The sequence below is a fragment of the Limanda limanda genome, chromosome 6, assembly GCF_963576545.1.
Source record: "Limanda limanda chromosome 6, fLimLim1.1, whole genome shotgun sequence".
In the NCBI taxonomy this organism is placed as follows: Eukaryota; Metazoa; Chordata; class Actinopteri; order Pleuronectiformes; family Pleuronectidae; genus Limanda; species Limanda limanda.
In genome coordinates, this window is record NC_083641.1 from 13969767 (window position 1) to 13993195 (window position 23429).

At 40.3% G+C, this 23429-nt stretch overlaps 1 protein-coding gene across 3 annotated transcripts in view; it reads right to left on the reverse strand.

The window, feature by feature from the left end:
- The window catches only part of veph1 (ventricular zone expressed PH domain-containing 1), a 72404-nt gene that overhangs the window by 14201 nt on the left and 34774 nt on the right, over positions 1-23429 (reverse strand). The window contains exons 6-12 of one of the 3 annotated variants that reach the window (XM_061073526.1): positions 17144-17347; positions 16640-16662; positions 15401-15634; positions 13819-14195; positions 10364-10503; positions 9432-9566; positions 449-566 (exon numbers count right to left, since the gene is read on the reverse strand). In XM_061073526.1, coding sequence (XP_060929509.1) covers positions 449-566; positions 9432-9566; positions 10364-10503; positions 13819-14195; positions 15401-15634; positions 16640-16662; positions 17144-17347 — 1231 coding nt within the window. Of the gene's footprint in view, positions 1-448; positions 567-9431; positions 9567-10363; positions 10504-13818; positions 14196-15400; positions 15635-16639; positions 16663-17123; positions 17348-23429 lie in introns of all 3 variants that reach the window. The other 2 variants (XM_061073527.1, XM_061073525.1) reach the window with 2 other exon arrangements.

The window sequence follows — 23429 nt, forward strand, 5'->3', positions numbered from 1 at the left end:
TTATTGCTTTTCTACAGTAAGCACTGCGTGTTACATTGTTTGCATGAAAGTGTTATGGCCATGGAGATCATAGTTTTCTTTCGTTAGTTCCCCAAATAGTTGCCCCAGTGTACCAGGTTTTTTTTTTCTTAGGGGGAAATATAACAAGTGCTATACAAATAAAGTCTGATTGATTAATTGGTTGATCGATTGCCTTTTCTGTAGCCTATCCCTTTATTCAGTGTCTGCTCAGGATCGCCTGCATATCTCACCACTCAGAACTGCTTCCTCTGAACCCTAGACTCCTCTGATCCTCAGTATTACACACTTTGTGCCTGTGACTCTGTTTCCATGTATACAAACCATAGCAGCTGCTGGTGGAGGCGTCCTGTTTTTCACAAACGACTTGTTTACGCATGTTCCCTAAACGCGGTTCTACTCAACTATCGTGGTATGTGTGTGTGTGTACCTGTGGCCTTCTCAGGGTTGTTACACATGAAGCAGAGCCAGCCTCCTTCCTCCTCACTGTATCCGAACAGGTCGAAGAATCGCACCTCACCCAGCTGGATCTGAAGACTGTCCAGGTCCTGAGGACAAGAAAAAGAGCACAGACAGAAAACAGATGAAATATAATTCAATTAAAATCCGTTCGATGATGTAATATGATTTTCTATATCTTTTTCGAACTGCGTTTTTATTGAACAATGTTATAGCTTTATCGCAGGCCTATTCAATTTATTTGATTACTATGTTTCTTTGTATGTTCTTTATTATTAATCTGTTTGCTGTGTTCTTGTATTATATGTGTGTATGTGTGTGTGTGTGTGTGTGTGTGTGTGTGTGTCTATTTAAAACTGGTTGTTTTAAACTTTTTTACTACCTTGCTGTCCATCTTGAGCTAGTGCATCTCAAAGGGACTTTCCTCTAAATAAAGGATAAATAATACCCAGAGGGAAGTCCTGATCCAATAACCCACACACGTGCACACTCTCATATATAACAAGTTAAGGTTATAGGGCTCCAGAGCTGCAGGAAGGCCTGCTCTTTGTTACAAGGAAGTTTGTAAGTGAGACCCTAAAGCAGAGAACATCATCCCACAGGCCGGGAAGATGTAACCACAGACCACAACAAATGGAAGCTCTTCATCAAGGCGCACATCCAGATCGGTGAGAAAAGGAGATAGGATGTGTGGAAGGAGAGGACATAAAGCAGACCATAGAAGACAGAACACCTGCAGGACGTGTCACAGAGACTGTTACTCAAGGTCTAAGCTGTTAAGCTAGGTACTGCAACTCACTGATATCATCGTAAAAATAAAACTTGGAACCCAAACGCTATGCAATAGAAAACATTTCAAGTGGTTTAAAGAAGTGCAAAGTGGAGTTTCTGACACGTAACATACCCAGATGAAACAACCTTGACAGGTGCCTAGCGAAGCACAGGGTCAACATAGAGAGACAAACAACCATCCAATAAACCTAACCACAATCTGCATGTCATAGGACTGTGGGAGGAAGTCGGGGGAACCCGCAGGAAACCCATGCAGACACAGAAAAAACATGCACTCTGCATAGAATTGAACCAAGATGACAGCGCTAATCACTGCATCACCGTGCCACACAACAAAGTATCGTAGAGCTTTGTTTTATCCTTTATAAAGATGACTGATGTATCAACCCCAATCCTGATCGATTTCGTCATAGTTATTAGATAAAACACATTAAAGCCATGTGAATTTACAGAAGAGGTTTGGCGAGCCTGACCAACACAATCACACATGTACACACAAAATGTCCACTGTGCCTCACGGTGTTGGAATAGAAAGTAATGGAATCCAACAGCTCCCCAATACAAATCTCTGAGGAACTCCTACACATGGCCAGATCTTTACCTCACATGAAATACACACAAACACACTTGTGACACTTAAACCCTTGAGATAAAACATTTTCATCTCATGTTTATGGTTTGGAGAAAGACCGAAACATTTAAGGAGATGATGGATTACTGTATAGTCCTTCATGATAAGAAGCAGGTTTATGCCCGTGAACGTCCATCATGTATTTACTTACACTTCTGTATCCATATCTTCACCTAATACCAACAGTACATACCTCTGTGGTTGCTGTAATGTGGTTCACATGCAGTTAAGATATCCTGTAAACAGCCGCTTCATTATTTCTCTTAACTCATTTTCTGATGATCCGTTTAAGAACATAAGAGGAATTTCTCACTGCAAAATCAAACCCACAGGAAACTGCCCTGAGGGAGTCGGCCCTAAATGAATGTAAGAAAAACAGGTAGCTGTAATGCATGACCCACTTGTGTGTTTGACCTTTTGACCTGTTTCCCATGTGTCCTTGATGTTAATGAGCAGGGATGTAAATGTGAAAGCTGGTTTTTAAGTGTGTATTCCCACTTGGACCAATGAAACCTGGACATAAAACACAAATTCCAGCATGCACACACACACACACACACACACACACACACACACACACACACACACACACACTGATTGAAAGACTGATTGTGTTGTTGCAACTTAAATAATTGAGGCAAAGGAGCTCTGCCTGCGGATACCTATAAATCAGGACCATGTGAGGCTGAGGCTGACGACCATCTGTGGGTTTACATGAACGTTAACAACCTCCTCCAATGAAGATCAAGTTTCTAACCTGTGTAACATGCCCGTATGGTGTTTTTATATGATACAAGACATATCATTTACAAAATAAGATTAATTAATACATTGCTTGATTTCCAAGTTGGAACTGCAGACAGGTTTCATTTGTTACATGGGTGGGGCTTTGCATATCCTTTCACCATAGCATACCTCTGGTGGTATTAGAGGAGAACGTGTACTGAATTAGCTGTATTTATCATTAGCTGTATATAATAATGGATGACATTTCTCTACTTCCTCCCACTATCCAGAAATGAAGCCAAAATATCCTGGACACAAACGCCTAGGTGATGATCGAGATGTGTAGGCTTCACCGTCCATCGTTATATAAAGTATAAGATAAGTTATCTAAATCAGAGATGCTGATCAGGACCAAGGTTTATCTAACATTAGCAACACGTTATAATCTGTTAGATAGTCGATTCACAGGCTCATAATCAATGACTCTCATGTTCCTAATGTCGACAGTGATGTAGAGAATAGACTCTATTCTGGACATCAACATGTAGGCGACCGTGTACATTTTGCCTGATTCTCATCTACAGCGAACAGTACACAAGCAAATTGTTTTGTGAGTTTGTTTAGTTGAAGCTACAGGCGAGTGGCTGAGGGAGGCTGAGATAGATTGGTTTGAATATTTAAGGTATTTGAATACGAAGTTACATCCAAGTTATTTTAAGAAAAATTGAGAAATCAAATAAACTTCTAAATATGTAACTTTGAGGAACAGAGGAAAGTTTTATGGTTATAATCGATACCAGATGGGAGGGACTTTATGACGATAAAGGAACAGAGCGGCCTTTCAGAAGATACATGTTGCAAGAGAGAGAAAAACCTGTTTGTGATTATTAGGCAATACAGCCGATATGAGATACAAACGAAGATAAATTGAGAAAAGACAACTAGAGAAAGTAGAGGGGAGATGGATCAGAAAAAGGTTGGACAGAGAGAGAGGCAATTAATTATTCTAGTGGTACATTTATTCAAGTACTGTAATTATACTCTTACGGTTTACATGAAAATGTACTTGTTACCTCTCTACATTTATGTGACAGTTCTAATTTGTATTTTACATAAGAGGGATATAATGAGTATATAATGAATTCACCTAGATTAACTGCATCAACATGGTTGTCTTCATTTCACTTTGCATTCCAAAGCCTGCAAATGACCGAAATGCTCCCATCAATTTGAGGGAATAGAAAAACGCATTTATCAGACAGAAAGGGAATATTGAAAATCTGCTGTCAAGCTGCAATCTGGGAAGTGTCTAGCTGAACCTTAAGGGCAACAAAAATAAGTAAAAATCATATCATGTAAAGAGACATGAGTTAAAACCAAGTGTTTCAGACAGAGGAGCTGCAGCAACTCACAGTTTGAGGAAATATGTTTTCAGAATATTAGAGCATGAAAATCTTTTCAAGTAACAACTTCTAACAAGCCCAACAGCTTTATAGAAGTACTATAATAAATCACAGGACTATTATAAGAATTCAACCCATTACAAAAATATGTATGCATCAGGAATAACAGTGTAATATTTTAGTATGATAATAAATCACAATTGTTAAGTTGATGTTAATCACTTTTCCAACAATACCTTTTTCTACTTAAGCTGGATTTTAAATTTGAGACTTTGACTTTGGAGCTGTTACTCAGATGTTAACCAACAATGGGTAGCAGTGAAAGCAGAACCCAAATCTGAGTCAGGAAAAATTAGAAAGATAACACACATTTGTTTCAGGGGTTCTTTACCAGAAATCCTGTAGCCACAGTCTGTGTGGTGCCAGGCTCACCACACTGTATAGCTGACAGCCAATAATGCACAGGGTGAACAACTTGTGTATGGTTTGAATAAACTGTGTAGGGTTTGAAAAGAGGCCGTGTTTAGAGCGACAAATTGGCAGCCGAGCAGCATGCCAATGTGGACAAACACAAGCCCATATTAGATTGATCAGGACCAGAGACGTGGATTCAGCAAACACACAAAGAAACAAAGGACGGACTATGTGAGGCTGAAAATAATCCGTCTATCCTCACGTAACCCCCTGTTCCCTTTCAATACGCCCCCCACGCTCTCTAGCTACAACTCCCTCTATCACCGTTTTTAGATCCTAATCATAATTTGATCAAGATGCAAGAGCTGCTCACGACTGAGAGGAGAAAGGAAGAGAAGGAGGAGAGGAGGTGGAGGAGGAGAGTAGAGCTACTTTCCAGACAGGGGGGCAGAAAGACAGCAGGAGGTGGAGGCAGGAAGAGAGACAAGGGAGGGTGAACCAGGAGAAAGGTGAGTGGATGAGAAATGGGAGTGTGTGAAAGGGGGGGTGGAGATGAGATGGATATGGACATCTGCATAAGTGAAGATTGATTCATTATTTATGTCTGTCTTTCTTGTGGCTAAGATGTCTCGCTTTCTTCTTTCCTTGTTTATCTTATCTCAGCCTCAGCTTTATCCCCTTGTTTTCCGCCTTTCTCCGTCCTCCTCTTCCTCCAGCAAACTTTATCTCCACCACAGATGCATAAACAAATGCTCTCACTTGGAGGAACAAAGGTGAAACAATACTTGTGAAGTATCTCCTCCGTCTCAGGCTTCCACTTTAGCTCAGTCTCCAATCCTATCTCGCACCACGTCTTCCTTCTTTTCCTTTTTCACTTCCTCCTCTCTCGCACTACATCCTCTTTTCTGCAACAGTTACTCCCGAGTCTATGTTCGTCCATTTTATTCTACAATTTCCCAATCTTTCTATGTTTTGTTTACACGAGTTCAGCTTCCTCCTTTTACAAAAACTAATCTTGAAATCTAACTATCGGCTCGTATTTTTCATTCCTCCAGGTTGTGTGTTGCGTAAACACTTGATGGTGGATGTGTCCTATGCTTGTTGCTGCTGCAATCATCATAACTACCAATCCCTTATCAAATTAAATTTAAATTCACTAGCTCCAGATTTTTATTTGCATCTAGAACAAAATGCACACACAACAAAAATGTTGAAAAAAATCTCTCATTGTTAAAGAAACTGAAATGAAAATGCTGGACCTGCACAAAACTTGAATGGGTTCTTTCTTGAGCGATACCACCAAGTTTCATGGTAAACCACCTGATGCTCTTTGCATATTGCTGTTCACTAACAAACAAACATGAAAACATAACTCTCCTTTGCGGAGGTAACAATGAAAGTTGCATGCTCGGGACACACAGCTGTGTCATGCTTCTGTTACCACATGAAAAGTTGAGTTCTGCTCAACTTCAACAATACGTCACATGACACAACAGAGACACACAGCAGTTTGACAGCGAGGTCAACCCATTCAAATTGATTAACTTGCATTTCAACTGACATCTACAAAGTGTGAGTCCAGTGTGAGGGTTGAGACTTTTGTCTCCGTTTTTTGTCATCTTGTTTCTTTCTCTATTATTTAGCAGGATTATACAATAACCACTGGACGGATGACCACCTGACTTGGTGGAAGGATGTGGAATGTGTCTGGGAAGGACTCATTCAGATCCGGATCAGGGGGCGGGTCAGGATATTTTTTCACTTTCTTTAACATCGTGAGACAGGGAGGGTTTTGCATTTTTCCCCAATTCCCCAGGGAATAACATATGACTCTAGATGAAAAAACAATCGGGCATGTTTCGAGGACTGATTTCTATAAGTGTGTGAAATTCGGTGCAGCTTGATTGAATTTAAGGGGACTGCTGGGCCTTGGCAGAGGTATGCATTCTATTGAGTGCTTTCTAGTTTCACCCTTTATCTTTATCACTCAATATCTGCATGTTTTGGCTTCCAATCTTTTCCATTTTACCATTAATCTTCTTCTTACTGTGATAAAAATATGAAAATGATTCAGCTCCAGAGATCTTTGTCTTCATCTCTTAAACCCTGACAGACACTTCAGTTATTTTTTTATTATCCCGAAAACACTGTAAATCTATCAACCTTTTTATCCCCAGTATCTCACATTCATGCTTTCTGTCCTTCCCTCCATCTCTGTCTTGCAGTCTTTGCCACACTCATCCCTCTTATCTCCCCTCACACCAGCTTTCTATTATCTCTGAGTCATAAAACTACTAAACAGACCTCTCAGAGGCCAAATATGAGTCGCTCTTAAACTTCTGAAGCCCCATAAAGCCCTTTAGACTCCCTTTAAATCTCCCTGTCAGTACATATATAATTGGTAACCTTTTCAGACTCATATATGTTATAGCCTTCCACCTCTCGCATCTCTTCTTTCCTCGCCTTCCACTACATGTGTTTCTGATTGGCTGACGGTGCCAGGAGTGAAGCTGCAGGTCTGATGGTGGGAGAGAGAATGAAAGAAGAGAGGAAATGCGGTGCAAATGGATGGAGGGAAAGGTTGTGACCTTCTTCCTCCCTCGCTCCTGTTAAATCTCATCCTCTTGGTTCTGTGGTTTTTCTCTGTGCTCCCTGAGAAATGAGACCAAACTTATGTTTTTTAAAGGAAAAAGAGACGTTAAAAGTCCTTTCTGTCAGTCCGTACTTGGCAGGTTTAAGGGATCAGTGTTGGTCCCAAACGGGTTATATATCACTGATCTTTACAGTCTTTATATTCTGCTCTTTGAATACACAGCATCTGTTGCCCCCAAAACGTAAATTTTAATTTGAAGGCAGTACTGTGAAACCTTTTGTTGACAATACATGTTTTATAAAAACTAACTGTAGCATAAATTGTCTTCCATTGAGTTTCATGTATATTTTGAAATTTCACTCTGTCAGTTTTTGTTTGTTTTACTTTGTATGTATGAAATATAATTTATTATTAACTATTCTGATGGAGAACAGCTGAAGAAAGCATATTTCAGCGGAAGAAAGCATATTTAATTCATTCATAAATATCAGTCCCATAAACATTTTTTCTTCAAGATCCACGAAAATATTTTTTGTAAATCAATGAAAACGTTGAAAAAGTCCTCTTGAGCAATGTAAAGAAAGTGAAATTCCTGGATCTGCCCCCTGATACAGACTTGCACAGAAAATGGGTCATGGGTTCTTCCTTGGATCATGCCCAACACCTCCAAAACAAGTCCAAGAGTCGTTTTTGCTAAATACTCCCGAGAAAAAGCCCCAGACAAAAATAGAATCTCCCTGGCAAAGGAAAAACATCTGCTCTGTTCTTTCATTGAATTAACAATACTATTATCTCTTTGATTTTGGGAAAAGCTTTTATGAAAAAAAAATCCTAAGAATGTTCAAAAACACTGCCGGTGCAAAGATGACAAACTTTTCTTCTGAAGTGATGCAATATGCTTCTCTGTGTTTTTGCCCCAGTTTGTGCCTCACACACCAGAGCTGCTGGTAGCATTAGCAATGACGACATTTTACATGAGTGATATGTATTCCTTTTCAGTGGCTGAAAACATAACACACAGGCCCACACATCTTTTAAGTTTGAATGTGTATACACTTACCAATTGCTACAGTTAAAAATAAATCCTGTCGAGCAGGTCAGTTGAGGTTTAGAAATAAAATGAAGCAATGTGTAATAACACAGAAATATAATTTGACTATTGCATAATCCCAACACTGTTTGAATAAACCAATATTCCACAAAATGTGATTGTGTGTTGATATTGTGATGATGCAATTACATTCTAAACATCCACTACAACCCCACACTTCAATAACAAACTTTACTATAATTGAAGATAAGGTAAAGTAGCTTTAAAGAGAATAAGCCTTGAAACTCCATGTTATCTCTCAAACTAGAGACAGACTATAGATATCAAGTCGTTGTTAAGACCAAGCCAGGTGTACTGAGATAAATCCTGACCAGGGTGTTTGTAAACTTTATACATTAAATTATATATCTATATAGCTGAGAAATAACCATAACTCATGGATAAGTACCAATACATGAAATAAATATTTGCTGTAAGTCTGTAACTCGGATGGAATTAGGATTAAATGAAATTTAACATATTACGACTTAATGTTTTTAGGACCTGTGACATAATATTTTAACATATAATAGACTGTTTAAATCCTAATATTCCAATTGAACCTTTCTAAGATGCAGCAGAGACCCAGCTGACATTAGCACTAACTCTACCTTACTGATGACTTTAACGTTTAACAGATGTTTACGATAATGTTTGAGCCATTAAACGTCACACAGCTTGAGTCATTTCCATTTGGGAGAGGGATACAAACCGTACACACTTACATAGAATCATTATCATCTACGTAAGATGTGCACATGTGTTTGGTTCTATGTGAACGAGCCTGAATGTGTGTGTTTTTATGTTCAGGGCCCATATGGTGACCATAGATCTCTGAAGCTACGATACACCTTTTTTAGAGAAAGACAATCGACAGCTGTATTGTCTTTGCGGGTCTAATTACTTCCCAGCAACCACTTAGCTTGTCACATTGTGAAGGGGCGGCACGTGAAAAACCACCCACATCCATGCATTTACAAAAACACACTGAAATAGGCACACGTGTCATTGTATGTATATCCACACCTACATACCACACACACTCACACACACACACACACACACAAACACAAACAGACATGATGAAGATGAAGAGTCAGGGTGAGCGGAGGCCTTGTATACAAAAATGTCCATTGAGAGTTTTGCATATTTACACAAAGTGGATGTTGAACTTGGAAACTCTCCTTTGTTGGAGTTTTTCTTTTTCTTTTTTCAGCACCAATGACTTCATCCCCTCTGCGGGAGACAGATACCTTCTAGGAGGAATCATACACACACAAAAACACACACACTGTGGTCCTGTACCTTCCTGTGCAGGGTGCTGTGCTGTGTCATAGCCATGGGGAAACTGTGAGCCCCCTTCAGCTGTGTCTTCTCCCAAAGTGAAGCCAGTCTCTGGACGCACTCGTCCCTGGAGGACAGAGGGACACTGGACTTACTCTGGTGGAGAGGGAAAACAAAAATATTACCACAATAACACCATAAATATTATGAGGACAGTGTAGGAGGAGAAATGAGGACAAGATGGAGAAAGTGTGTGTGTGTGTGTGTGTGTGAGTGTGTGTCATCGGCTCCTTCCTCTTTCCCTAGCTGTAATTACAATGTTTTCATCCCTGCCCCTTAGTTCATTGGTTAGTTTATATGTAAGCAAGGTTACTAAAAACCATCTGAACAGGTTACCAGGGGTCAGGGAAATATTTATGTGGATCCAAGAATTGTTTTTCATGTATTTCAACATTGACATTTTTTTCCTGGGGAATCTTGATGACATGGATTTAGATTTTTTTTAAAAAGGCACATTTAGGGAAGTGATATCTATGAGTGTGTGAAATTTGGTGCAGCTTGATTGAATTTAAGGGGTGTTGGGCCTTTGAGGAGGTATGCCCTCCACTGAGTGCCACTTGCATTGGCTAGAAAAGCTTGACAGTTGTAAGTAACATACTGTTTTTTATTCTATGGAGGTGGTTGAGCAGAGCGGGAGAGCCACAGGGAGACAGAGACAGAGATGGGAGACCCACAGTGAAAAAGTCCCCTGCCGCTGTGGGTCTCACTGCTATCATTCGTTTATTAACAGAAACCAGTACGACAAACATAATGGAAAAACTCAAACTCAAAAACCCGCCTGGCTTCTCCCGTGCACAGACCCCGGTAGAGGCTCTCTGTCTGTCTGTGTCTCTCTGTGTTGCTCTGCTGAGACACCTCCACTTATGCTTTGTGATCTGAACATGTGGATGCACCTGTAGATGCAGCAGCATCATGCGGATCCAGAGATGCGGCATTCGGCTGGTCAGGTTGAAACAGGACTTGGCGTACAGGCAGTAGTGGCCCTTCAGAGGACAGGAGAACGACAGCTTGGCCACACAGCCTCGATTTGAATCTGTCACACAAAAATGATGAAATTATTAATTGTTGCTCTAAAATTGCATTGAAACTTGAAGCTGGAGCTCTGTCTTAGCTGTTTCTTTCCTTGCAATGTGTCTTGGTATCTCTTGCACATATGGACTTGTGTAACATTGGGAAAATGTTCATAGCGTGATTCATTCAAGGGCAGTGCCTCTCGTAACCATCAGAAAAACATCTTCTCTTCCCATCACGCCCCCGCTAACTTCCGCCTCTTTGCCAAGGAGAAGAAGTGAGAGAATAGCGCCTGTGGTTCAAATGGAAATCATCTGCTACATCAGAATCGCAATAAAAGAATGATTAAGTTTTGTTATTATTAAAATAACACTGTATAACTGTATAATGAAGATGTAAAAATAAATTATTTGAAACATAATTTGTCTTTTAAATAAAAAATTGCCTTTATCCCTCCCTTTGTTTGTTGGCTTCTTTGTAAGTAAAAACCATTGGACCAATTACTACGTAACTTGGTGAACCAAATCTAAGGAGGTTGACAATGTCCACATCCAACCTCAGTTAAGCCTGGCAAGCTGTTTCCCCCTGTTGCCATTGTTGTGGTTTTTTTGCAAAGCAAAGCAAACTGGCTACTTGCAATAGCTGTTTATCTACCAGAGGGATGCATGATCTCGGTCTCCTCCCTGAGCGGACTTCCCAAAATGGTTAAAGGAAACAAGCTTCTCCTTAAAAACTGGAATCATCGTCAGCTCAGTTCACTGTGAAAACTCTGTTACAAGTGTTGACGAAAAAATTAAAACCCACTTTGCTTCGGATCAAAGCAATTTACAGAAAATCTCAACCTTCATTTGTTATTCTACAAAATGATAGATATAACACTGTGTATAATACACTGATCTGTTCCGTCCTCATCTGTCGAGATCCATAACAGGGTTCACATGAAAGTTGTAACATACAGTATCATGACACATCCATTACTCAACACTGTCAGATCTTTGGGATAAACTCGAACATCTGCACACACGTATGAGCTGCAATATGCACGTGTTTATACTGTTTCACTCATTAGCACAAGGTTGAGTAAATATGCGCATGTGCACTCGTCTGTATAATCCTCGAACCCGGAGAAGAAGAAGAAGGGTCAGCAGCTAACGTGTGAGTCAGCCAGCGGTGTGATGACATCATCTAGTGGAGACCGCATGTGACATCATATTATCCCGAGTGTCTTGGGGTTGATTCTCATTTAGGGGTAAAGCACCAATTGGGAGATGAGGAATGAAGTGTGCATGTGTGAGTGTCGTCCAGTTTGCACTGTTGTGTATTGTTGAATTGGTGTTTGTGAACATCTGCATCAGAATTCTTGCTACAGACAGTGGTGGAGGAAGTAAATGAGTAATTTTACTCAGGTAAAATATTTATTTTCTATTGAGCAAAAGTATGTACTTGCTTTTAAATCTACTAATAAGTACTTGCCTAATGAAGCCTATTCCCTGTTAATGCAATAGTCATTATCTCAAAGGCTCAGTGGTGGCTTCATCTGAATCCATTTCAGATCATAGTCTATGTAGCTGCCCTCTGATAAAGTCTTGTCTCTTATTTGATTACTTCAAAAAGTAAAAAACTATGTGAATGAAAAGCATTGTAAAGGTATTGTGGAATAGAAAGTACAGATATCTGCTGATATGTAGTGGAGCAGGAGTGAAAAGTCCCCCAAAAATGAATCTACTTAGTTAAAGTACAAATATGTGAAAAGTTCACTTAGGTACAGCAACACAGTACATTTGCTTGGTTACATATTTAGTGGAGGTGAAATTGAGCTGAACAAGGGTTTGGAAGTGACTGGATGGAGTTGTTCAATAATGGTTATAAATAAATATAAAAAATGTGCCGACCGGCGTTGCTAGATATGTTTATAACATCCTAGCCTAACATAAGCAAATCAAATTGAGAAACTTAAAATAAGCAGAAATCCTTAGACGTGAATGAAAATAAAACATCAAATCCCTTAATATGAGGAGAAGGAGAGGGGGAAATGTGAAAGTGTATTACAGCATTTTAGAAAATGGATTAGATTAGTTAAGAGACGTAAGAGGTTTTTATTTCATAGTTCTTCAAATAAACTGCCTGACCTTTCGTCTGCGTTCACTGCTATGAAAGTGAGTGCTGACAAAACTGCACCCATATACACGTCTGTACATGATGTTCATCTGTTTCTACTTTGGTGCTGGCTGTGTTGTATAGATGTAACTGACTCCAACAACCCTGCCCACCTCAAAACAATTAAATGCCTCTATATCTTGATTAATCTTCCATTAACAAATGAGTTCCATGACAATGCCCCATAGGGTTTGATTCACAGTCTTCTCATTCTCTCACTCCACGTTAAAAAGCACAAGTTGATTCTATCCCATAAGTCTAAACTGTTGATGGATGTAAAGTCTGATATAGTGATTTGTACTCAAGCTCCAACAACTTATGAATAAACTATTAAAAATACATAAGTGAGTAAACTATTAAAAATACATAAGTGAGTCATAATGTGGTACTGAGTGACACTTTCCTTCATTCCAATAAACATAAGCTATCGTTTATAAGTTGACTTACTTTCCGATAGACAGATGACAGGAGTGATACCTCTCCTCAAGGGGGGGGCCAAACTGAGCCATCCCATCAGGAAAAACTGGACTGGCCAGTTGTTTAATGAAGATATATTAGTTTTATGAGTATAGTGAGAAAATCGTTGTTATTTTTTCGTCTGTGTGTGTGCTCCTCTCTGTCGCTCTTCAAACAAATGTATTTAGTTATTAATTGATGGTGTCTGATCATGAATCCGGAAAGTTCCAGTCACATTAACCTTACATCATGTGTTGCTCGTAGCAAAATCAGTGATTCCAAGTGAATTTTACCAGATGTAATGAAATTACCTGCGGGTAATTACTGTCACATTCGCAGTATCATGAGGTCACTGTGACTTTGACCTTTGACTTTCAGGCACCAAAATACAATCAGTTCATCTTTGAGTCTAAATCAATGTTTGTACCAAATTTGAAGAGATTCCCTTTTTATATATACTTTGTGATGCTACCTTGACATTTGTCTACTAAAATCCAGTAAGTTAAAGATTCCAGGTAAATGTCTGTGTCACACGTGAAAGGATTCCTTCATGGCGTTCCAGAGATCTCACCTACTTGAGGCAAAACATTTGCATTGTGAAGTCACTTTGACCTTTGACCACCATAAATCTAATCAGATAATCCTTGATCATCCACACTGGATCATCAAATCATCTAATGAATTTCAACACAGTTCTCAAAGACGACAAAGCTGCGGTCATTACCTTCTATCACACACTGCTCTGGTGCTGGGACCTGCCGCACCACGTCTCTACAGAACGCTCTGATCGTCTCCATGTTGTCTCTTAAATGGACGAAGAGTCTGTCAGCTTCGTCCTGCTCCTTCATCTCTCCATCCTCCTCTCTGCCTTCACCTTTCCCTGCCTCTCGGACCCCTCTCTCCACCGCAGGGGGGACGGGCACGGAGCCTTCAGCGGTCCGCTTCCTGTCGGTAGGTGGTGCCTCCTGGTTTCCTGTTTGCGGATTAGTCAAAGTATTGGGAGAGATGTTGTCCGGACTTATCTCCGCTCCATCGCCGTCGACCCCGGCGTCTGGGTTGATGGAGCGTGAGTGCACAGCGTGGAGGGCCAAGCTCTTTGACCTGAAAGAGGAACGGGACAGTGGGTTAATCCCACAGTGTTCACGATGAACAACTCAAAGTCTGTCTGCCTTCACCAACACTCAGATCTGTGTGATGTGACACCATGTAGTGCAGATTGGTTCGGTTCAAGGGTTCTGTCTGGAAACAACTGAGGCAAAAATCTATGAATAGATATTACTGACAGTGACTTTCTTTACGATGAAGAAAAAAATTACTTTTGTAAGGTGTCTGATGATAAATCACTGCTGTCTTTGCCCTGACAGCTTCGTCCATATTGTTAAGGATGTAAATTACACCAAAGGGTTTGTTCACTCCAATCTTCCAAGTCTTGGAAGGAAGCTACTGTAGCTACCTCCAATAACAATATGCAAACAAAACTAATAATAGAAACTGAGACAGGGGAACCAGTGCTCTCAGTCTATATAGAGCCTATATTATATTTGATGATAAGGTCGAAGTTATGGCTTTCAGCTTTATTGATTTCAGGTTTAAGTTTCTTTAGAGTATTTCAGAAGGGATTTTACAAGTTATCACAGTTACAGGCCACAGTTCCCACACTGTTAATCTGATCCTGGATGTAAACACCATGAATGAAAGCTGTTAAAAGATGACACACAAAAACTTTATCATTATTATCATATTAACAACTGTTACTTTGCTCTATAACTAAACGGTGATGACTGAAATGTGAATATTTCCCTGAATATTGAGCTATATGAAAATGATATTTTCTTCATTCTTTTCATAAACAATGTCTGTAACTTTGAAGAGACATGATTTGCATTTTTTATTGTAGATGTCTATTTTCATAAAAATAAATGCTTCAGAGCCAATCAGATTTAAAGGAGACATAATGTGCTCATATTAAGGTTAAAAATTGGGATTTGGGTTAATGCTTGAAAGGTTTACATGCTCTTATGTTCGGAAAACACATCTCTTATCAGCCTCTGTCTGAATTACACAGCTGGCCGACTCTGTTGTGAAACGCTTCCAGCACCTTTAGAAAATGTCGGCCTCTGATCTTTCTTTACCAGACTAGCCGTTGTGTGTGCATTGTATGGTGACGTCTGATTTATTTTTATAGAGTTTTACATAGACAGGAAACATTTAACGCACACTAGAGAAAGAGAATAACTGCAAAAGCAAGATACATTTCTTGTAAGCAGTTCTCAGCAGGGCTGTGTAAATGACTCAAAGCAACCGACCTGTTGAACCTCATCTCTCGTCTCTCCTCCCTGACGGCTTGGCTCAGGCTGTAGCGTCGCAGGGAGGCAGGAGAGTCCTCCTCCAGCTCCTCCTCTGCCCTGGCTTCCCCCATCCTCTCCTCGAAGGCCTGGATCTTCACCTGAAGCTGCTGTTCTGCCCCCCGTCCTCCCCCACCTCCTCCTCCTCCTCCTGGAACCGACGCACAGGGAGATGGCGGACACGCTTCGTCCACCCTGTTACGCACGAAACACAAACAGAAGGGGTTGGTGGGCACGTGAGATGGAGCCTGACAGACACGTCTGGATGGATTTCAGCCTCCTCACTCTCCCAGTTGATCCCACTCTGATCTCTTTCTCACGCCAACAGGCTTTATGTCTGTATCTCTCACCCCCTGCAGCCCCCTTTCTCCCTCTCCTGCTGGCTACATCTCACCTTCTCCCCTCTCTTTCCAGCTTTGTTTTTCTTTGTCCCTCACATGAATGTTTCCTCTCATTTGCTGTCCAACAATTCCCTCTGTCTTTCTCTCTCTCTCTCTCTCTCTCTATTTTTGTCCCTCTCACAAGTGGCCTTTATAACTCCATCGTACATTTCCCTTGTTTGCAAACAGAGGACTTGTCCCATTGTTGCTTCTATTCTGTCCTCACCCCCCCCCCCCCCCTTGCACTAATAAACCATCCTGCCTCTCTCGATCCCTCGTTCCCTCGATCTTTCTTCAAGAGGACCCCAAGCAAAGCCTTCTGGAATCCTCCAATCCTGCACACAATGTTCTTGTTTCGGGGAAAAGCTGGTGTGTGTCATTCCAACAGTTTAGCCAAATGAATCCCAGTCAACTTGTGCACATTAACATTAACACGCACACAAACGCACACAAGCTCAAACATATGCTTATGCCATCTCCACATATGTTTTAGAAACACGTTTTATGGCTTCAGTTTATTGTGACATATGGAAGTCAGTTGAGGACAAAATCAGATATGAAGCAGCAGGAAGATTATATGTAGTAAAAAATAACCCAGATCAGTTAAATGTGTGGGTTTAATGTGCCTATTGTCTTGGATTTCAACAAGTTTCAAACAAGTTTCCAAACCATTCTCACAGTGACATGAAGATCAATTAATCTTTATGGAGACAAATACAATGTGTTTCAAAGTGCAATCTATACTGATTATCATTTGAGGGTTGTGAGGGTCGCCAGCGTATCACAGGACCAACATACAGACACAAACTACTAGTCACACTCGCACTTACAATTTAGAATTAACTGAACCCCAAGTTGCATGTCTTTCGTCTGTGGGAGGAAATCGGAGAAAACCCACGCAGACACAAGGAAAACGTGTAAACTCCACACAGAAAGACCTTTGCCAAACTGTGATCCGACCACGGCAACAGTGCTTACCACTGGCCCATCGTGCCCCCTGAAACCATAGCCTGCTATGAGGGACTTATATAAGGAGTAAAACTATAAGCTCTGGATAAAGAGAGGAATGTGGACGATGCCAAATCAGAGATTTAACTAAACCTGGCCTTATTTATATAACTTTCTTGGTGTCGTGCAACTGTCCGCTTCAGGTTTAATTTGCAGTGTTTTGCATCACCTTGTGAACTGCTGCTGAGGATGCATGTTAAACTAGCTCACTCTTTCAACTTTCACACTTGGAAAGTCAAGACAGCACCAGTCAATAGATACCTGTCTATTGGCTTAAATTATTAAATGATCTTTACTTTCTGCAACGCATCACCACGCTCTCCTCCAGCCGCCTCCCCAAGAGTCTGGCTATGGCGGTGAAGGAGTTGCTCATCCTGTAGATGTCTTTCCCGCAGCCTCCCAGTAAAGAGGGGTGACGGTCAGTCAGAGCTCTGATCTCCAGCAGCAGGGTGTGGTGGAAGCTGTGCTCCATGCTGCCCAGCAGGGACACGAGGTAGACAAACGAGCTGTGAGCATGAGTCTGGAGAGAGAGGACAACACAGAGGACAGAAAGATGATTACATCATAATGTCTGGGGTGGTGATCCATGCAGACATCAAACTACAAAGAAATAAATTATTAGATTATACCAACAAGTTGCTTTATTGTACAAAAAACAACTGAAAATGGAAGCAGTGTTGTGTTATGGAAAGGTTTGTATTACAAGTATTGTTTCACTACATGTGTTTTGGTTGAGAAAGAGTGAATTTTATGTATTTTGACCCACGTTGGTTTTACACTTCCAGGCAGTTTCGGGGGGGTAGTCGTAATTTCTTTTACTTCTGAAGCACGACAAACAACATTAAATACTAACACGTGCAGCTTGCTCTCTGCAAAACTGAGAAAATATCAACTTCTTTCCCCAACTGACTGTAAAATGTTTCTGGAGTATAGAAAACCTACTCCGCTGTGATACAGAATATCCCCCCCGTTAGCCTTAAAAAACAGGATAAGAAGAAAGATAAAATGGACGGAAAACAGTACTGTAAATGTGACATGTTCTCTTTTTTAATCCCTATAAAAGATTTGAACCCTGCTAACATTGAATCACTGTTCTGATAACAGTTGAACAAAAGGCCACATGATTCAGGAACAGCTCTCTTGCAGCGTTTTAGGGCCGACTAAAAACCTAATAAACTGAATAAGTCAAATCTGTGCACAAAAACAGGACTCTTTGTCAAACTCTAAGCTTGAAAAATCACACAGCCTGGGGAAAAAAGGATGCTGCCTTTAAAATTCTCCTTCTCCTCTGACAAACCGTGATCGATCGATTTGATTGATTGAAAGAACAGAAAGACGGACAGAGACAAACTGAGCTCAACAACACCTTGTAACGAGGAGAGAGGAATGCACTTACACAGTGTGGGCATGTTTCACAAGCGCTCTCGATAGGATACTGAATTTATAAGGACGCTATAAGTGCCAAAAAATGTAGACCATGACTTTATACTGTAACAACACGCCAAGAAAGTATTTAGGAGTTTCTGAGATCCAACACAAAGCTGAAAAAGGAGCCTGGAGAGACTTTATACCAAGTGTTTATACCAGCTTTTAATCTACCTTCTTATTTTGCATGTGCAACGCATATCTCATGAACAGTTCATGTTATACACTTCACACTTGGCATGTGTATAGTCAATGGACAGAGGTGGAGCAGTGTCTAATTTGGTACCATTTGGAAACATGATATGTTGAACATATAATAAAATGTGAATAAACAGGGGGGTCTGTAACAGTCAGTGGAGATGGGGCAGAATGCCAGCTGTCTGTTGACTGAGTTGAACATGTCTTCTTCTATGTCCTCAAATAAACTACAGCAGTGGACGGTAACTACTTCAGGCCACGGGCCAAAATCGACCCCAAGATCATTTAAATTATTTCCTTTTACCATATCAGTCTGACACAGACATTAACAGGGGGCTGTGGGTGCTGATCTACATCAAGAAAACAACTTTCATGGCATCACTTTAGCAACTTGTCTTCAAACTAAAAGCACAACATTTGCTTTGTTACTCCATGCTTTATATCAAGCTGAATTAAAGAGGTTTTATTTTGAAAAGTTGTGAACTTGGGTCTGAAGATTGTGTCTTGATAGACCTCCGAAGTAGCTGATATTCAATATATATATATATATTGTTGTGCAATAGGAGTAGACTTGACGTTGGCTAATTATTAATAATCATGAAATAGGATTATTAAAATAATGAAAATTATCTATCAAAAATAATTAAATTATTAATTGAAGATGATCAGTAATCAAATAACAATAAAACCACTAATGAGAAAATAGGAATTATCAATTAGAAAGTACAAGCTGTCAATTAACAATGATAAGGTTATCAACCAAGAATAATGAAAATAATTAGTCTAAAACAATAAAATTATCAATTTAAGAATAATACTATCTATATTAATAATTGAGAAAGGGGGGCACCACCCTGGTTACCAGGGACCAACGATGTCAAGCTATAATTATCAGTCTCATAATGATAAATGTCAAATTAATAATGTCAATATTTTAATATTAACGATTACTTAATAAACAGTGAAGGCTTCTAAGTTCGAGCACAGGCGATCATAATCCAGCTGCAATCACATACATATGCACAAATAATCACAGACTACAGATACTTTAATTACAAAAGTATTTATTAAAAAGGGGAAATAAAGTTATAATGTTATTCAATGATTTATCATTTTAACAAGCTCCAATATTTCAAAGGTAAACACAGCAGCAGCACTTATCACAATTCAGAAAATACATGGACAACCTGCGGTCTACCTATGTATGTCTGTCTCTATGTGTGTGTGTGTCTGTGTCAAAGTGTCTCTCTGTGTGTGTGTGTCTATGTGTGTGTGTGTGAAATAAAGTTAGTGTTATTTAATGATTCATCATCTTAACAAACTCCCATATTTCAAAGATAACAACAGCAGCTTATCACAATTTAGAACACGCATGTAACCTCTGGTCCATCTATGTGTCTCTGTGTGTGTGTGTGTGTGTCTGTCTGTGTCTATCAATGTGTGTGTGTGTGTGTGTGTGTGTGTGTGTGTGTGTGCGAGAGAGAGAAAAAGAAGGGGGGTGGCGATGACGCGTAGTGACATCACATCTAAGATGGAGGCCGATCATGATTCGTGGAATCAAGGCCTAAAAACTCTCAAAATGGCGGATTGACTACAAAACAAGATGGCGGAGCCGTTATGAATTTAGAGCCAGGATGGGAGGAGAGAGAGAGCGGAGGCGTGGCAATAATAGACTCAAAATGGTGGGTTTAACTTAACGTTATCCAAAATGGAGAATATGTTAATGACACCATGTGGCCGGAGCGCACACTGGTGGTCGTCACATGAATTACACAAAGGAAATTTTAGACAAAGAGAATTCTTATCTCTGCTTGGCTTTGGGGCCGAATGGTTTCCAGATGTGTTCAGCCTCTCTAAGCATAGATTTAACTATGTGACATGACCTGTATTATAAATACAGGTCAGGAGTGTGTATAGGTCGGTTTAGAAGGAGAGAGAGAGAGAGAGAGAGAGCACATGAGAAAACATGTAAGGAGAGTCCAAAGAAGCTCTTAAAAATACGTCTGAGATGAGTTAACAGTGATTCACCCCTCAGCCCTCAAGCGAGCGTTGTGGGCCGAGGTTCTGATCGGTGAAATCACTGCAGACTCACACAGACGTTAACAGTGCGGGCGGAGGCGCTTCTCGCGGCCCTATTTACTGCAACACAAAACATTGCGATCCAACCGGAAACCGGAAGTAGCGGCTCGGAGTAGTGGCCGGCTAAAACAATGGAACACGGAAGTTCCATCAACAAAATACACTCAAGTATTAAATCAACACGCTACATATTAAAACTAACATCTGCCCAGACAACATAAGCCTCTTACTGTGACCGTGATTTCGTGGGTTGCATGCGACTTGGCGCGAATCCCCGGAGGTTCAGTGAATCGCTTGAAGTTTCTCAGACGGGCTCTCGTGAGCACCGCAGCTGGGCCGGAGCCGATCCGTTGTGCTCCGTGACGAGATGAGGTTTCGTCTTCTTCTGCAGCAGCGGAGATCGTGCTGCCTCACAGGGACGTTCGGCTGCTTGTAGCCGTTGTAGATCGTGTGGAGAAAGAATAAAGTAAAGTCCGTGTGGATAAGGAAACAGTCTGAGATCGTCCAGCGAGCAATTTCCTGTGTTGGTCTTTCCAAGTTAAAAACAGGAAAAGTCCTTTTCAAAATAAAAACGTCAACTAAGGTAAAAGAAGAAATGAATGAAATGAATTGAAATGAACAAAACAAATGTCTTATCGCCTCCATTAGTTACTGAGTCGTGTGGTTAGACCTCTTGAGGTCAGAAAACAACTTGAGCAGCGTGGAAAGGAATATGACAAAGAGAGTCTCTTAAAAATACCGAGTTAACTAGTAGAACCCCGGAGGGGTTCTGTTGTCGCTTGGGCATCTGAGTGAAGAGAGGGAGATTTCTGTGAGCTCAGCCCTTTTAAGTCATGTCTCAGGTGACTCCCCCCTGGGAGGAGGGGTCAGGGGTCAGTGTGGCCCTCCAGCCAATTGAGTTGTCAGGATTTGGCCCCCAGGGGCGGGCTTACCGTGGGGGACCAGGACGTGATCTTTTGCCACATGGAGATAAGGGCCCATGCTGGATTTTTAAATGTTAGGGGTTACCCGAGCCTGGCCTAAGGTTTTACGACCCTTTGTTCTAAGTCGGATCACTGGGCCTTGCCCAACAATATATATATATATATATATATATATATATATATATATATATATATATATATGTCAGTTAATCATTCAAATGTATAGACAAAGCACCCCTGTGAACAGAAATAAGGTAAATTATGTTCCATTGTTTGAAAACATTGAGATTACAATCTTCATTGCATATAAACCACTTTCTAACTTCCCTCTTCACCATAGACTGTTTATGAAAAGCTCTGCACACAGCGTCCAGCTCACAAACAATAAAAAAGACAGTATGTGCATTAACACAGACCAAGAACAGAACATGACAAACACACAGGTTTAGAGCGACCACTCCATTAGTTCAATACCTCCGTTACAGCACGAGTAGAACTTTCATCATTTAGAGTTTGCAAGTGAGACGTGCAGCTTGCTATTAAACGACTGCCAGAGCACGAGGCCTCTTTAATCAAACGTAACAGATCGTGTTTAATTGTTGGGAAAAATCAATTGGCCTTGATTTGATGTCCTTCACACATCACTGGTCTGACTCATGACTAAAACAATAACTGTAAAATCCTGCAAACGAGGACAATAACAGGACGTTTATGTGAACTAGGAGCTGTTGCATTGAATTGTGAGTTTAAATGTTCTCCAAAAAATATAATGGCAGAGGAGCAGATATGACAAGCAGCTCTGACAAGAGAGATATAGATCTGGAGAACGAAATCAGTTCTTTCTGCTTGATAACACACACACACACACACACACACACACACACACACACACACACACACACACACACACACAATTTGGCCCATTCATTTCCATCACTTCATTATCATAATTCCAACAAGAATGGAAGCCAATGTCCTCTGGCAGTAGCACATGTGCTTGTGTGTTAGAGATTAAACAACTTCATTTGAATACTGAATGATTCAGAATTTAAAAATGGAAAAACTAAAGAAAACACTCCATTGGTCCATCAACATGCCAAATCTCCTCTCCGCTCATTAACTTGTTTTTTCATTCTTTATCTTTCCTTGCTTGTGTTGTCCCTTTGGTTTCCCCTGATTGTTCATGTGCACAATGATCTCTCTGCTTCCTCTCTCTCTGCAGTCTGGCACTAACTCGCTGCCTAACAAGGCCCATGGAGATGCTGCTGTGTGCATGAATGTCTGATTTCTTTCCCAGAGAGCGGCAGTGACAATCATCATATTCTGTAAAACACGAATAGAGGCCATTTCAATTTGTAAATCTGCTCATTTCTACCTGAACTGAGACATAGTGAGGGATTTGATCAAATTGCACTAAAAACATCAAACTTCCTTGATTTTAACCTAATATTAGTGCAGACAAAAGAAGAAAATAATATATGTTTTTATTAAGGTTATTTCTATTGCTGCTTATTTAATCTACTGCCACGCTATGATTTATACTCACAGACTGACTTGCACAACTGCCACTTTATGATGGTTTACCAAAGGTCTTTATTTTGTCTATACTTTTTTGTAAAATATTCCTATGGATGATCATGTCCACCACTAGCTTTAACACTTTTAAATCAACCCTATGGACTGTATGCCATATTCTGACTCTATATGTAGTTCAAAACCCCCTTTGGATTGATGATTATTTAAACAAAAAGCAAAGGTAACTGGCAGGCCCTTATCAAAGGTTACTGTTTATGTTTCTATGAGCTATGAACAAAGAGTATTTTTTACCTGGACAGGTTTAATAAGCCAAAAGAAATAAAACTCTGCAGCTTTTCAGAGGAAAATGAAAAAGGCAGGAGAATTGTCCGAAAACAAACTGACTTATTGCAACAAATACATTTTTCCCCTCTCACATTATCTTTTCGTGTTTCATCAACT